Source organism: Lepus europaeus, chromosome Y (assembly GCF_033115175.1).
Source record: "Lepus europaeus isolate LE1 chromosome Y, mLepTim1.pri, whole genome shotgun sequence".
Classification (NCBI taxonomy): Eukaryota; Metazoa; Chordata; class Mammalia; order Lagomorpha; family Leporidae; genus Lepus; species Lepus europaeus.
Genome location: NC_084851.1, coordinates 4,588,688 through 4,602,850, shown reverse-complemented (window position 1 = coordinate 4,602,850; position 14,163 = coordinate 4,588,688). Strand labels below are relative to the sequence as shown.

At 43.3% G+C, this 14,163-nt stretch overlaps 1 protein-coding gene across 1 annotated transcript; it reads right to left on the bottom strand.

The window, feature by feature from the left end:
- Nucleotides 1-2,744: 2,744 nt before the first annotated feature.
- LOC133753996 (testis-specific Y-encoded protein 9-like) lies at nt 2,745-13,906 on the bottom strand. The gene is made up of 7 exons (XM_062184632.1): nt 13,850-13,906; nt 13,579-13,803; nt 12,353-12,430; nt 12,134-12,245; nt 11,906-12,051; nt 11,692-11,800; nt 2,745-2,857 (listed from the first exon to the last, which is right to left on the bottom strand). Exons 1-7 carry the CDS (start codon nt 13,904-13,906, stop codon nt 2,745-2,747), a joined length of 840 nt encoding a protein of 279 aa, XP_062040616.1.
- Between the last annotated feature and the right edge of the window lie 257 nt (nt 13,907-14,163).

Sequence of the window (14,163 nt, the reverse complement as noted above, 5' to 3'; positions counted from 1 at the left end):
GAAGGATCTCAGCGAATGTGATCCCAGTGGAAAGAATGGGGCCATCAAGGTAGGAGGTACCTTTCTCTAAAGGGAGGAGAGAACTTCCACTTTGACCATGACCCTGTCAGAAGAAGATCGAAGTCGGTGAACCCTAAAGGCTTCCATAGCCTCAGCAACTCTTGACTAGAGCCTATGGAGATTACTGACTCCATATACAAGAGTGTTAAATTCTTAAATCAACATCAAGAGTCACTGTGTACTTATGTCCCATGTGGGATCTGTCTTTAATGTGTTGTCCAATGTGAAGTAATGATATAGCTAGTACTGAAACAGTATTTTTACACTTTATGTTTCTGTGTGGGTGCAAACTGATGAAATCTTTACTTAGTATACACTGAATTGTTCTCCTGTATATAAAGATAATTGAAAATGAAAAAAACAAAACAAAACCTTGGTGTTAAATTGGAAACTACATAGAAAATTAATCAATTTTTAATAAAAAATATCATGCAGGATCTCTGTCTTTAATGTGCAATATACTATTATTTAATGCTATACCCAGTACTCCAACAGTATTTTTTTCACTTTGTGTTGCTATGTGAGGGCAAACTGTTGAAATCTTTATATATACTAAACTGATTTTCTGTATATAAAGAGAATTGAAAATGAATCTCGATGTGAATGGCAGGGGAGAGAAAGCGGGAAAGGGGAGGGTTGCCGGTTGGAGGGATTTATTGGGGGCGGGAGCCATTGTAATCCATAAGTTGTAGTTTGGAAATCTATATTCATTAAATAAAAGATAAAAAAGGGAAACAGTGATCCAACCTGGGAATCAGTTTACACAGCAGACTCATAGAATGGTGGATGTCCTAAATAGCACTCTGGTCTCAGAATCAACTCTTAAGGCATTGGGATCTGGCTAAAAAGTCCATGAGGGTATTTCTGGCTTGGATAGCTAAGACACTCTGTCAAAAAAAGACCTAAATGAAAGATCTCCATGAGTGAGTTCCCAGTGGAAAGAACAGGTCATCAAAGAAGGAGGTACCTGTCTCTGAAGGGAGTAGAGAACTTCCACTTTGACTATGGCCTTGTCTACATATGATCAGATTCGGCGAACTCAAGAGGCTTCCACAGCCTTGGTAACTCATGACAAGAGCCTAGGGTATTACTGATGCTATAAACAAGAGTGTCAATTTGTTAAGTCAACAACAAGAGTCACTGTGCACTTACTCCTCATGTAGGATCTCTGTTCTCAATTAGTTGTACATTGTGATTTAATGCTATAACTCGTACTCAAACAGTATTTTTCTCTTTGTGTTTTTATGTGGTGCAAACTGTTGAAATCATGGTGAGGATCTCTTTGTGTCATGTTTATTAGGGGTTCTATGAGTTTCCTGTACTAGGATGTCTCTGTCCATCTCCAAACCTGGGAAATTTTCTGCTAGTATCATCTCACTAGAAAGGCCTTCTATCCTTTCACCCGCTTCGTGCCTTCAGGAACCTGAATGTTTTTTTTAATAGTATCCTGTAGATTCCCGAAAATATTTTTTAGATCTCTAATTTCCTCTTCTTTTCTTAGTTTGACTCTCTACTTTCCTGTCCCCTGTCTAAATCTGATATTCTCTCTTCTGCTTCACTGATTCTGTTTTTTAAAACTCTCTAATGTGTTTGTCATTTGATCTCTTGAATTCTTTATTTCATTATGATTTCTCTTCACTATCACCATTTCATGTCTACTAGTTGCTTCATTTCATTTTGTTTCCTCCTTAATATTTCATTTTTGCACTAGAGATTTTCTATCCTGTCCAGTAAGGATTTCTGTAGTTAAAGCATTTATTTTTGAGAAATTCTCAATGTTCATATTAATTTTTTGAGATCCTTTTCTTGCATTTCTTCTATCTCATCATCTTCATAATCTTGCATTGGGGTGTCTTGTTCATTTGGGGGTGTCACAATGTCTTCCTCATTCTTTTTCCTTGGTTTCTGTGTTTGTTGTTTGGCATTGTGGAGATATTCTTTGATTTCTTTGCTGTAGTGGTTTTTCTCATTATACTGTGACTCTAGATTAAGTGGACTGTCTGCTTTTGATGGATCCTTGGAGGCTGTGATGGGTGTGGCCAGAGAGCTCTGTTTGGTTCTTCAGTGCTATGGGTGTGACAAAGGTGACTCACCCAGGTTGCTCTCTCTCTCTCTCTCTCTCTCGCTCACTCGACTCTCTCTCTCTCTCTCATTTTTTTTCCTCACAAGGGAAGTAATTCCACACAGCTGAGTGGAATTGAGGGTAGTCGATGTATGAAATCTGGCTCCTGTTGGTATTCATCTGCTCTACCCTAGGGACCACACAAAGGGTCTATGCAGCCCTCAGTGTGGTCGCAAATTTCTCTGCAGTCTCCCACCAGGTTGCCAAGGTTTCTGAGGTTGTGTACTTCGTGAGTTCTCTCACCCACCCTCAGAGTTTCAGTCTCAGTTCATTAGCTCCATACCTTCACTAGGTCCTTACCTCCTATTATTTCTCCCCACCAGAGTCAGGTTTTTCTGCTTGGCTGAAAGCGGGCACTGCTTTGCATATGTCCAAGTGGTGCCTGCTCTCTGTCTTGCTCGGCTTTGTAAGGTGTTTGGAGAGAGAGGCTCGTGTCCATGCTGGTTCCCCTTATTTATTCATTTTTTCTCTCCTCCAGTCAACCTGGGGAACTTTCCCCAGCGGGGCTTCAAGCATCGTTCCCTCTAGGCTCTCTCTGCTCTTTCCCCTCCAATGTCTTGGGCTACCGAGGTTTTTGCCTCATCTCCTCTTCCAGCGCTGGTGCACAGATCTGCGCCTGGGTTTCCGAGCCATGTGCATCCTTGCTCTCCTCAGAGGTCCTGCATGTCACATCCACTAGATCCAGAAGAATTTCCTCAATTTTTTTCCTGAGCCTTTCCCTGATACTACAGTAACTCCACTTTTATTAAACTATCTTTTCCCGGACTATCAGTGCATGCCCTCACTATTCCACCATCATGGCTCCGCCCCCTACATAGTATCCTTTTAACACCTATTTCATCTCTGATTTATTCATTAAGATCACCTACCTAGCCAACCACTGCTAAGAAGTATGATTGAAAGTTCTGTAGATATCTGTTACATCCATTTGGGCTATGGCAGCGATTAAATCTGCTGTTTCCTTGTTGTTCTTCTGTCCGGTTGATCTGTCTGTTTCTGAGAGTGGGGTATCGAAGTCCCCCAATACTATATCAGAGTCTAAGAGTCTAAGTCTCCGTTTAATCAATTCACAATAGCTAAGACCTGGAACCAACCCAAATGCCCATCAACAGTAGAATGGATAAAGAAATTATGGGACATGTACTCCATAGAATACTATACAGCAGTAAGAAACAATGAAACCCAGTCATTTGCAACAAGATGGAGCAATCTGGAAAACATCATGCTGAGTGAATTAAGCCAGTCCCAAAGAGAAAAATATCATTTGTTTTCCCTGATCGATGACAACTGAGCGCCAAAGAGGAAACCTGTTAGGTGAAATGGACACTATAAGCAACAATCCCTTAACATATCTTTTAAATAAACCGGCACCTTGTAATTAGGTGCATATATATTTATAATAGTTACATCTTCCTCTTGAATTGAACCCTTAATCATTATATAGTGTCCCTCTTTGTCTCTCTTAACAGTTTTGTGTTAAAGTTTATTTTGTCTGATATTAAGATGGCTACACATGCTTTTTTTTGTTTCTGTTGGCATGTAATAACTTCATCCAACCTTTCACTTTAAGTATGCATGCATCAGTGTTGGAAAAATGTGTTCCTTATAAGCAGCAATAGATGGGTTTTGTTTTTTAATCCATACAGCCAATCTGTGTCTTTTAACTGGAGAGTTGAGGCCATTAACGTTCTGTGTGACTATTCATAAGTAGTAACTTTGCCCTGCCATTTTCCCAAAAGTTATTCTAATATATGCTCTGAATTTCCTGTGATTTTTACTGTGAGTTTTCCTTCCTTTACCTTCTTTCATAATGATGGTCGTGTTTCTGTGTTTCTGTGTCTAACACATCTTTAAGCATTTTTGCAGGGCTGGACATGTGGTGACAAATTCTTTCAATGTCTGTTTGCTATGAAAGGTCTTAATTTCACCTTCATTCACAAGTGAGAGCTCCGCAGATATAATATTCTGGGCTGGCAGTTTTTCTCTCTTAGTATCTGGGCTGCATCTTGCCATTCCCTCCTAGCATGTAGGGTTTCTGATGAGAAGTCTCCTGTGAGTCTAATTGGAGATCCTCTGAGAGCAATCTGACATTTCTTTCTGGCACATTTTAGAATCTTTTCTTTATGTTTCACTGAGTTTGATTACAACGTGTTGTGGTGAGGATCTCTTTTGGTCATGTTTCTTAGGGCTTCTATGAGCTTCCTGTACTAGGATGTCTCTGTCCTTCTCCAAACCCTGGAAGTTTTCTGCTAGTATCTCGCTAAAAAGTCCTTCTAATCCTTTCTCTCTCTCCATGCCTTCAGGAACTCCTCTGGCACCTGGCGCCTGTGGGTATGATATTCATTTGCTCTGTCCCAAGGACCACACAAAGGATCTGTGCAGTCCTCAGTGTAAACTCAAATTCCCCTGCAATCTCCCACCGGGTTCCCAAGGTTTCCAAGTTTGTGGCTTCTCCTGAGAGTACTCACGTCTCAGGCACTCCGTGAGTTCTCATACACACCCTCAATTTTTTTTCAGTGTCAGTTCATAATCTCAATGCATTCACTCGGTCTTAACCTCCTGTTATTTCTCCCCACCAGAGTCAGGTTTTTCTGCGTGGTTGAGGGCGGGCACAGCCCTGAGTTGACATAGCTTACACGTATGTCCAAAATGGCACCTGCTCTTTGCCTTGCTCACCTTTGTAAGGTGAGTGAAGAGAGAGAATCATGTCTGTACCAGTTCCTTTTGATTATTTTTTTATTTTTATATTTTTTCTCCTCTAGTTAGCCTGGTGAACTTTGCCTCATGGGGCTTCAAGCCTTGTTCCATCTAGGCTCTTCCTGCTGCTCCCCGCCAGTGTATCAGGCTACTGAGGTTTCGTGTCACCTCCCTTCCCAGGGCTGGTACATAGACTCAGCAGCTGGGGTCCCGAGCTGTGGGTGCCTGTGCCCTGCATGTAGGTTCACCGTGTCCTACTAGTTCCGGAAGTGTTTCCTCTGCAGTTTTTTTCCCTAACTCCTCCCTGAAACTACAGTATCTCCACTTATTCTAAACTATCTTTTCTCATATTACCAGTGTGCTCCCTCCCTATTCTGCCATCTTGGCCATTGGGGACTAAGACACGTGTGTTTACAAAGTTCATGAATAATTTCTCTCCATGAACATCAGCCACAGTCTGCTACTTCATGTAGCATCAAGAAGCTCCTCTCTTAGTTTTGGTGGTTCACTACCCAAGATCCAGTTGAACCCACTGGTTCAGCCATCTGGCGAGGCCAAAGGATGATGGAGCATGGAGAACCAGGAAGCTGAGAGAGAAAGACCGACTTCATGTTTCAATGTAGTTGATTTCTTCGCTAATTTAAAATATGTTTTTCCTTTTACTAACTTTGGGTTTGGTTTGTGGTTGTCTTTCTAGGTCTTTGGGCTGCATTTGTTGCTCCCTTATTTAGTATTTTTCCAGTTTTTTACTCATTAGCAGCGAATGCTACAAACGTTCCAATTAAGAATGCTTTTGCTGTATCCCAAGGGTTGATATGATATACAGCCACTTCACTTGTTTCCAATATTTTACCTTAAAGTTGAAGGTAATTTTGTGAATTTTCTTGTGTTTTGTTGTTGTTATTATTTATTTATTTTTTGATTGGAATATTTTTGCTACTGCCTTGGCCACCATATAATCTCTGCTGTGTTCACTTTCAATAAAATAACAAGTATGTTTTTGTTAGCAAACAGGTACCTGAAATAAGAAACATTGTTATAAATGCAGTCATTTCTTGCTTCATTTGTTCATAGTCATTAATTTATATTTTCTGTGTGAAATGAAGGGTGAAGGCAGATATTCCTGTACTGTGTTGTTTGTGGAATACATGCAAAATCTTTCTTTCTAATTGTTTTCTCAGCAGATCCGTAGGATCCATGTGTCTGTTTGGTTCGGGGTTTCTTCCACTTGTATAGAAAATTTTAGTGTCAGAACACCATTCTCTGGTGTCTTCTGAGGAGGGTCTCGGCTATATGTACATGGCTTTTCTCTAAATAGGTGGCTTAGTGTGGCTTCATGAGCTGTATTAACAAAAAATTAAATCTTCCTTTTCCTTACACATCTCTTTTTTGGGGGGAGGGGATGAAAATTTCTTTCTTTTCTTTTTTTTAATTTATTTTTTTTCATTTATTAAGCTTTTATTTAATGAATATAAATTTCCAAATTACAGCTTATGGGTTACAATGGCTTCCCCCCTCCCATAATTTCCCTCCCACCTGCAACCATCCCCTTTCCCGCTCCCTCTCCCCTTCCATTCACATCAAGATTCATTTTTAATTCTCTTTATATACAGAAGATCAGTTTAGTATATATTAGGTAAAGATTTCAGCAGTTTGCCCCCATATAGCAACACAAAGTGAGAAAAAATACTGTTGGAGTACTAGTTATAGCATTAAATCACAGTGTACAGCACATTAAAAACAGAGATCCTACATAATATTTTTTTAAAAAATTAATTTTCTATGCCATTTCCAATTTAACACCAGGGTTTTTTTTTTCCATTTCCAATTATCTTTATATACAGAAGATCAATTCAGTATATAATTAGTAAAGATCTCATCAGTTTGTACCCACACAGAAACACAAAGTGTAAAAATACTGTTTCAGTACTAGTTATAGCATCACTGCACATTGGACAGCCCATTAAGGACAGATCCCACATGGGATGTAAGTACACAGTGACTCCTGTTGCTGAGTTAACAATTTGACACTCCTGTTCATGGCGTCAGTAATCTCCCTAGGCTCTAGTCATGAGTTGCCAGGGCTATGGAAGCCTTTAGAGTTCGCTGACTTTGATCTTATTCCGATACACATCTCTTAAGCCATGTGTCTCTGTCTTAACAAATCCATTCCCCCAGGCAGTTGCTGTTGACTTCAGGACTTTTAGCTTCTCATTTACATCAATCCAGGAATCAAGAAGAAATGATAGGCATCTTTTTCTAAAATGACACACATAAGTGCTACCAAATACCAGGCCACTGACCTCCACACCTTAACAGATTTCATGGGCGGAACTGTCAGCTGTGTCACTGGCTCTGCAAAGTTTCTAGATACATGCATTCCCTTTGCAAATCCAATACTCATTGGAAGATAGGAATCAGGGCCCAAGTAGGAGAAAAGTCCTGTCTGTACAGATCCATCAGATTCCCCACTACAATGTCAGGAATGTAAATTCCTTCAAGTATTCCCAAAGGATGCCACACTAAAAGTTTGATGATTCCAGGGTTGTTTGAATCCCTTGACCCTTGCCAAATCAATTACCAGGGCTGTTGTTGGTGTAGGGTAAGGAGAGACCTTGCAGTCTATACTAAGTAGGGAGTTCCCAGTGGTGAGCAGGTCATCTGGTTTCATGAACTTATGGGTCACTAACTCCCTCCTTAACAAATAATGCTCTTGATATGTACCAGGCATTAGGATATAGGAATACAACATGGAACTTTCAGTCTGAGATAATGATGGATGTTAAATAATGAATCAAATTATTGGATAGGTAACAGCACCTCACTATTGTCCCATTAGCACCTCAGCCTAGGAAGTAGTATACATAGGAAAGTACTAGATCCTTACACTGTGGACCCTCTTCACCCACTGAGATTATAGCCCATTGAGGTTACAGGTAAGCACGCTACTCAGGGAAGTTACAATACTCCAAAAAAGGCAAAAAAGGAAATCCTCCCATTTCAAGGCTTCTGCCATGTGTTTATATAACTAAATAGCTATTAAGAGGTAAGCATATCAGCAATGAATCTTACTTCTGAGACAGCCACAATCCCACTTCTGGAATTACAAGCAGAGTCTTGTAAGTGAGCCCTGTACTCTAGCAGAAAGACTTGGAGGGCAACCGATTTGGAGTATTAAAGACTTGCTAGAAATCCTGCTGAAGCCCCAGTGTGTTCTGTCACTTTCTACAGAGTGGCTACAACCAGTGTTCATTCATTATATTGGAGGGATACATCCTGCAAGGATATGAATTCACAGTAATTAACTGACAGTGGGATGGGGTTTTCGGAAGTTAGGTGTCGAGAGACAAACAGAGTGATATGCATCAATAGGCATTAAGTTGTAGCTTGAGGTGCTAAACACACACTCACAGATGCACGCACAAAGAGATGAGAGAGATGCACGCACAAAGAGATGAGAGAGAGACAAAGAGAGAGAGAGAGACAGAGAGAGAGAAACTCCCATCTGTTTGTTCACTGCCTAAATGGCTAATATGGCTGGAGTGTGCCAGACCATACACCAGAACATGGAGCTTCTTCCAAGTCTCCCACATGTGTGCATGGCAACTTGGGTCACCCTTCCCTGCATTCCCACGAAGCTGGATTAGAAATGGACCACCTGGGACTCAAACTGGCAAGCATATGGGATGTTGGCACTGCACAAGTGGCACAAGTCCCGGGACTAGAACCGGCACTCATATGGGATGCCAGTGCTTCAGGCCAGGGCGTTAACCTGCTGCGCCATGGCACCAGCCCCCAGATGTAAATTTTTAACCTATTAATAATTATCTTGAATTAAATGGATCATTAACCAAACCTAAAGAAATAAGGGCCTATTTGCTTATAATCGGAAAGAAAACAAGGGCCATTTAAATGCTTCCTTGAAGAAATTTAAGATTTCCTGCACAGAAAGGATACACATGCGCCCCAAGTAAAATTTACAGGAAGAAAGTGTGTAAAGCAAATGGAAATCAAACAAAGGTTTTCTACAACACCGATGAGGAAGTTCCAGTTGGAACCCTTTTATAGGAAGAAAGAAAAGAATGACGTGTGCAACACACCATCAACTCCCTTTGGCTGTGTGACACAGTCTAATCCTTTACCTGTCCACTGGTTAGTCAGATGGTGTGTGTTAGATGGAACTGCTCCCCACCACAGAAAGAACACTGGAGGGGGCCACAGAGCAGGTGCTGGTGAGGCTTGAACATCTCTTCTCTAAGCTCCTTTTAACACCTCTATGCAAGCCCCAAGTCTTTCCCTTCACAGTAGCCTAAACACATAGGATGACAAACCCATGGCCGTAGGAAGGACCTGAAGTAGTGATGGGGGTCCTGCCACTCCCCAAAGAGAAGACATTGTTACTGAAACACACACTACAAAGAAGTGAACATACATTGTGTGAGTTGTTTTCTGCATTGGTCCTCTGGATATATACTCACAGCCAAAGCTTAACTCAACTAGACAACAGAAGTAAGAGCCAAAGTGACTGCCTCTGGGATGCTCTATGTGCACAGCTGTAAAGTGCATATAGGGTGGTAGCTGGAAACTTAGCAGCTGCACGTCTCAGGTCCCTGCACTTCTGCCTACTTTTTCCAAACTATGTTCTGTCCTCAACAACACAGGCACTGACACTGATGAAGACACACAACTAGAATTTTACAGTGTTTTCCCAACAGGTTACCATTTAATAAAGACCCCTTTGTCCCATTCAAAGTTGTATTCTACTACCTTTTCACAAACTATGTATGCTTGTTCCCAACCCTTCAGGTATCTTCTGTGCCTCAATCATAACGTGTCCTTCTCCCAGGAATGAATTCTTCATTCACCTACGTAAGGAGTACATTTGTTTCAGTGGGGAAACTATCTAAAGAGGCTTCCAACAGCCTATGTTCCTGTACTGTCTCTGACACATGAGACGCTCTGTGAGGAACATTTTCTGAACACACGGAGCTCTGTTGTTTGGCGTTAGTTCACCTGGATCTTTGTGAAACTGCCCTCACTCAGCTTGGGAGAAATCAATGGCATCGATGGTCACTGGCTCCCTTTGCCATACTTCCTCTGATGTGCCCCTGGTCTGAAGGATGAATTCTTGCAAGAAACATTACAGAGTATTACAATATAGATTTCTAACTCTCTCACCTGTCACATCAATCCTGTCACTGAACAGATTAGGATGTCCCAGAGAGAAAAATCAGAAACCACACATGGACTACACCTTTTCTCTTCTCCCTGTTGGGAGCATGAAGAATGACACGCAGACATACACACATTATCCTGTTTATTGCTCCCTCCGGATTTTTCTTGCGGTGGGTGTTGATCCAAAGTGCCAATTTATCACCATCAAATCTGAATCTTCTTTCTTATGTTTTAGGATCAGTTTATGAATTCTCCTGGATGAAGGTTTTCAAAAGAACACATTGCCATTGCAGTGACTTCTATATCTCAGGGCATCCTGAAAGACACAAATACACACAGATGCACTTTCTCTGAACAACACCAAAGTCCTTACAAATTATCAAAGCTCTGCATTGGAATACTCATTTCCCTCATGTGCCACCTATCCACATTCCTCCCAAAAAGTGTCAAAAACTATTTTCCCCTCACTGCAATGTCTTTGCTGGTATCCACAGACTGGCATGGTACAAGACGACTACACAAGACACATATTTTCAAAACAGTAACTTGGCAAGATGTCATCATACAAACATACATATACATGTGCGGAAACAGTGAACAAGTAATCTATGGTGAGGCCAGATATAACTGGGTAATTATAAAGTTGAGGGTCATCCAGTGCCTTGTAATATTAATAGACAGAATTAAAAAGGAAGGAAAGTCCATTATGGGAAGCAGTCCACAAAGCAGACTCCTAGAATGACTTTTGCCGTAAGTAACACTCCGACCTCAGAAAGGACTGTGAGAGCATTTCAGGCATGGAAAGCTAAGACTCTGTGGCAAAAAAAAAATATCCTACACGGAGAATCTCTGTGAGACCCCGGTGGAAAGAAAGGGCCATCAAAGAGGCACGTACACTTCTCTGAAGGGAGGAGAGAACATCCACTCTGCTTATGGCTGTGTCCAAATACCGATGGGGTCTGGTCACAAAAGGCTTCCACAGCCTTGGCAGCCTATGGCAAGATCTTTGGGTGATCGCTGACATCATAAATAAGAGTGCTAATTGTTAAAGGAACAACAGAAGTCACTGTGCTCTTCCTCCCCGTGTAAGATCTCCATCCTTAATGGGCTGTACTATGAGAATCAACTGCAAATCTTGTTCTCAAACTGTACTCTACCCACTGTGTGTGCATGTGGGTGCAAACTGTTGAAATCTGTGCTTACCATGGAGTTGGTCCTCTGTAAATAAATTCAAACTAAAAATGAACCGTAATGCAGAAGGGGATGGGAGAGGGAGAGGCAGGGAGGTGGGCGTGGGGGAAAAACTATTATATTCCTAAAGTTGCACTGATGAAAAATGCATTCATTAAATAAAATCTTTAAAAAAATCAAAAGAAAAGGCTGAGGGAGAGTTGACCTGCAAGTGATGGAGTGCAGCAACTGATTCTGAAAGGCTTCTGGGTGGGACATTCTCCATGCTTCAGATTGTGTGCATGACCGACCCATCCTTACAATTTTTAACCGCATTTCCCTAGTGTCCCTGGTTGATACTGACACCCAGGATGGACTGAGCTTGAGCAATCCCCTTCTCCCTCTGAGCTTCAATGACTGACTGAGAGCCTTTGGGAGATGTGTGATTGGATCCCAGAAAACAGTACCTTCAACTGAACAGCTGGGCTGCTCACCCGCATTCTCCGTTTCCTGTCTAGGTGTCTCCTCCCTAGGGTAGTAGGCCACAGGGTTGAGCCACATATCCTTGCAGATGATCTGGCAGCAAAGAGGGGCAGGTCAGCTCACTGCCCACATCACCCCATTCACCTCAGGCTGAAGAACCCAAGGAGTTCACTTTTGACCTTTCCCAGTGAGGCCCACCTCAGCAATCCTGTTTGATCCTACAAAGTTGTGGTCCAAAAACCAGTTGAAGATGCTCAGAGTGCTGCTGTACTGCCTGCGGCTTTGGGCCTCGTGTTTATAAGTCCGATGCCACTTAACTGTAGTGGAATGATATGCTATATATCCTACAGGAAGAAAAGGATGTGGAATAGGATGGCAGCAATGACCTACACACCTCCTCCCAATTCAGTCTGAGAAACTTCTCACCCTTGACATCTCTAAGATATTCCTTTTCAATCAACTTATTACAGAAGTAGGGGTTGATCTGAAAGTACATCTTGATCTTGCAGCAATTATTGGGGTGCTTGACTTCCTCCACCTGCCAGGATAAAGTGGAGAAGGCAAACTTACCCGGCCACTTGCAAAAAGACTTCTGTTTCTTATGCCACCCTGCCCAAAACACCACCAGACCTCACAGGGACTTACCTGCAAATTGACCATGTAGCTAAGCAAGTCTTCATCCTTGTCGCGGACCATGGCTGACATCTGAGGGTGGTTCACAAACTGCTTTGTCAAGGAACCTTCAGATGATAAAGAGTGCTTGTGTGTGTGCATTTGGGTAGAGGAGAGCCAGAGATGAGGGAAAAAGTATGTAGAAAATGCCACTGAGAGACCATGCAGAGTACACATCCTCACCCTAGGCTCCCTTTCAGCACATTTCCCCAGGTGAGTGTAACATGGTACTGGTTAACCTCTAAGTTTGTGGACTCCAGAGTGGCCCTTTCCTCGGCATGGTGACAGCCCTGGTATTGGTGTGCTAAGGCTACACTGTCACCACATACTATGGGACAACACAAGTTGGTGATCTGTGTGATCTTATTGGTGATCTGGCAGGAGAACTGACCTGCATCAGCTCAACATTCAGATCCCATTCCTCAGCTGCCGGGGAGCACAATTCTGCAGTTTGCCGTGAGACCCAACCTCAAGAATCCTTTTAGATCCCACCTCCCCGCTGAGTCAGACAGCTGGTTCTGACTCTCTAGGAGGGTAAATCAACCCTCTTTCTAGAAGCCTCCATCACAAGAAAGACTGTGCTTCCAATTGACACCTTTTGGGTGACGACTCCCTCAGGCTCACTGTGTTTCTGGTATAGAACTCCTCTTACCATCCCAGTCACAGGTCATGTTTAGGGTCAGAATGTCCCTACCATTCTCTAGGGCAGTTTTACAGGAGTGTGGACCAACCATATTCCTTCCAACTGCTGGTTGTTCATTTGGTAGATCTCCAAAACACAGCATGCACAAGCACAAAACCCTACAGGCACAAAGAGGGAAAGCTCAGGGCAGCTCTGTGGGCTGGCAGGAAATGCAGCGCCAGTCACCCATAAAGGCCCCAGAAGGACCAGGCTGCTTGTCCTCTGTCCCAGCTCCCTGCTGTGGGCAGGGAAAGCTGTGGAAGTGGCTCCAGTGCTTGACCCCTGCACCTGTGTGTTCCAGAAGAAGCTCCTTGCTGCAGGCTTCAGTTCGGCTCAGCTGTGGGCCGTCACTTCCACTGGGGGAGGGAACCTGAGCATGGAAGACTTCTCTTTCCCTAGCACGGTCTCCATGCCTCATTCTCTCTCCCTCCCTCTCCCTCGGTCTCTTTCTCACAAACTTCCCTTTCAAAAAAGAAACAAATCTTTTAAAAAGAAAGAAGAAAACTCAAAAGGATACGACCTTGGCCCAGAAGCCTGGGATATCCTGGATGATGCTCCTCCTGTGCTCCAGGAGAACCCTGCGCCTCTGCTGCATCTTCTGCTTCAGCCGGGCATAGGCCCTGGTGGCTTGGTTATTCACGGGCTGCATATCTAACTGGAGGGCTTCCAGTTCCTCCAGCAGAGGCTGGCAAGCCAGCGACACACGCCCCGGCCACGCCGGCCCGTTCTTTTCCTGCTTCTCCTGGGGTCAAAATCAGGCTTGTTGTGGCAGCACCTGCCCCTCCTACTTCTGCTCCCCCAATTCCTTCACCTGCCTCCTCCTCAGCCACCACCTCAGCCCCCATCTCTCCCCTAATGCCCAGTTCTCTTGAGCGGTGTCCACCATACAGCCATCCGCCTCCTCGCCTACACCACCCGACGCCAGCGGCCCGGCGCACTCCACGGCAGTATCACCCTCCAGAGCTCCTGCCAAGCAGGCCTTTCCCTCACAAAAGCTCTGTCTTCAGCTTAGCCAGATGGTCCTCGGCGAGCCCCGCCACCCAGACGCCTCACCTCAGCGGACATCCCGTCCTGGTCCTGAGCAGCTTCAGCCAGTACCACT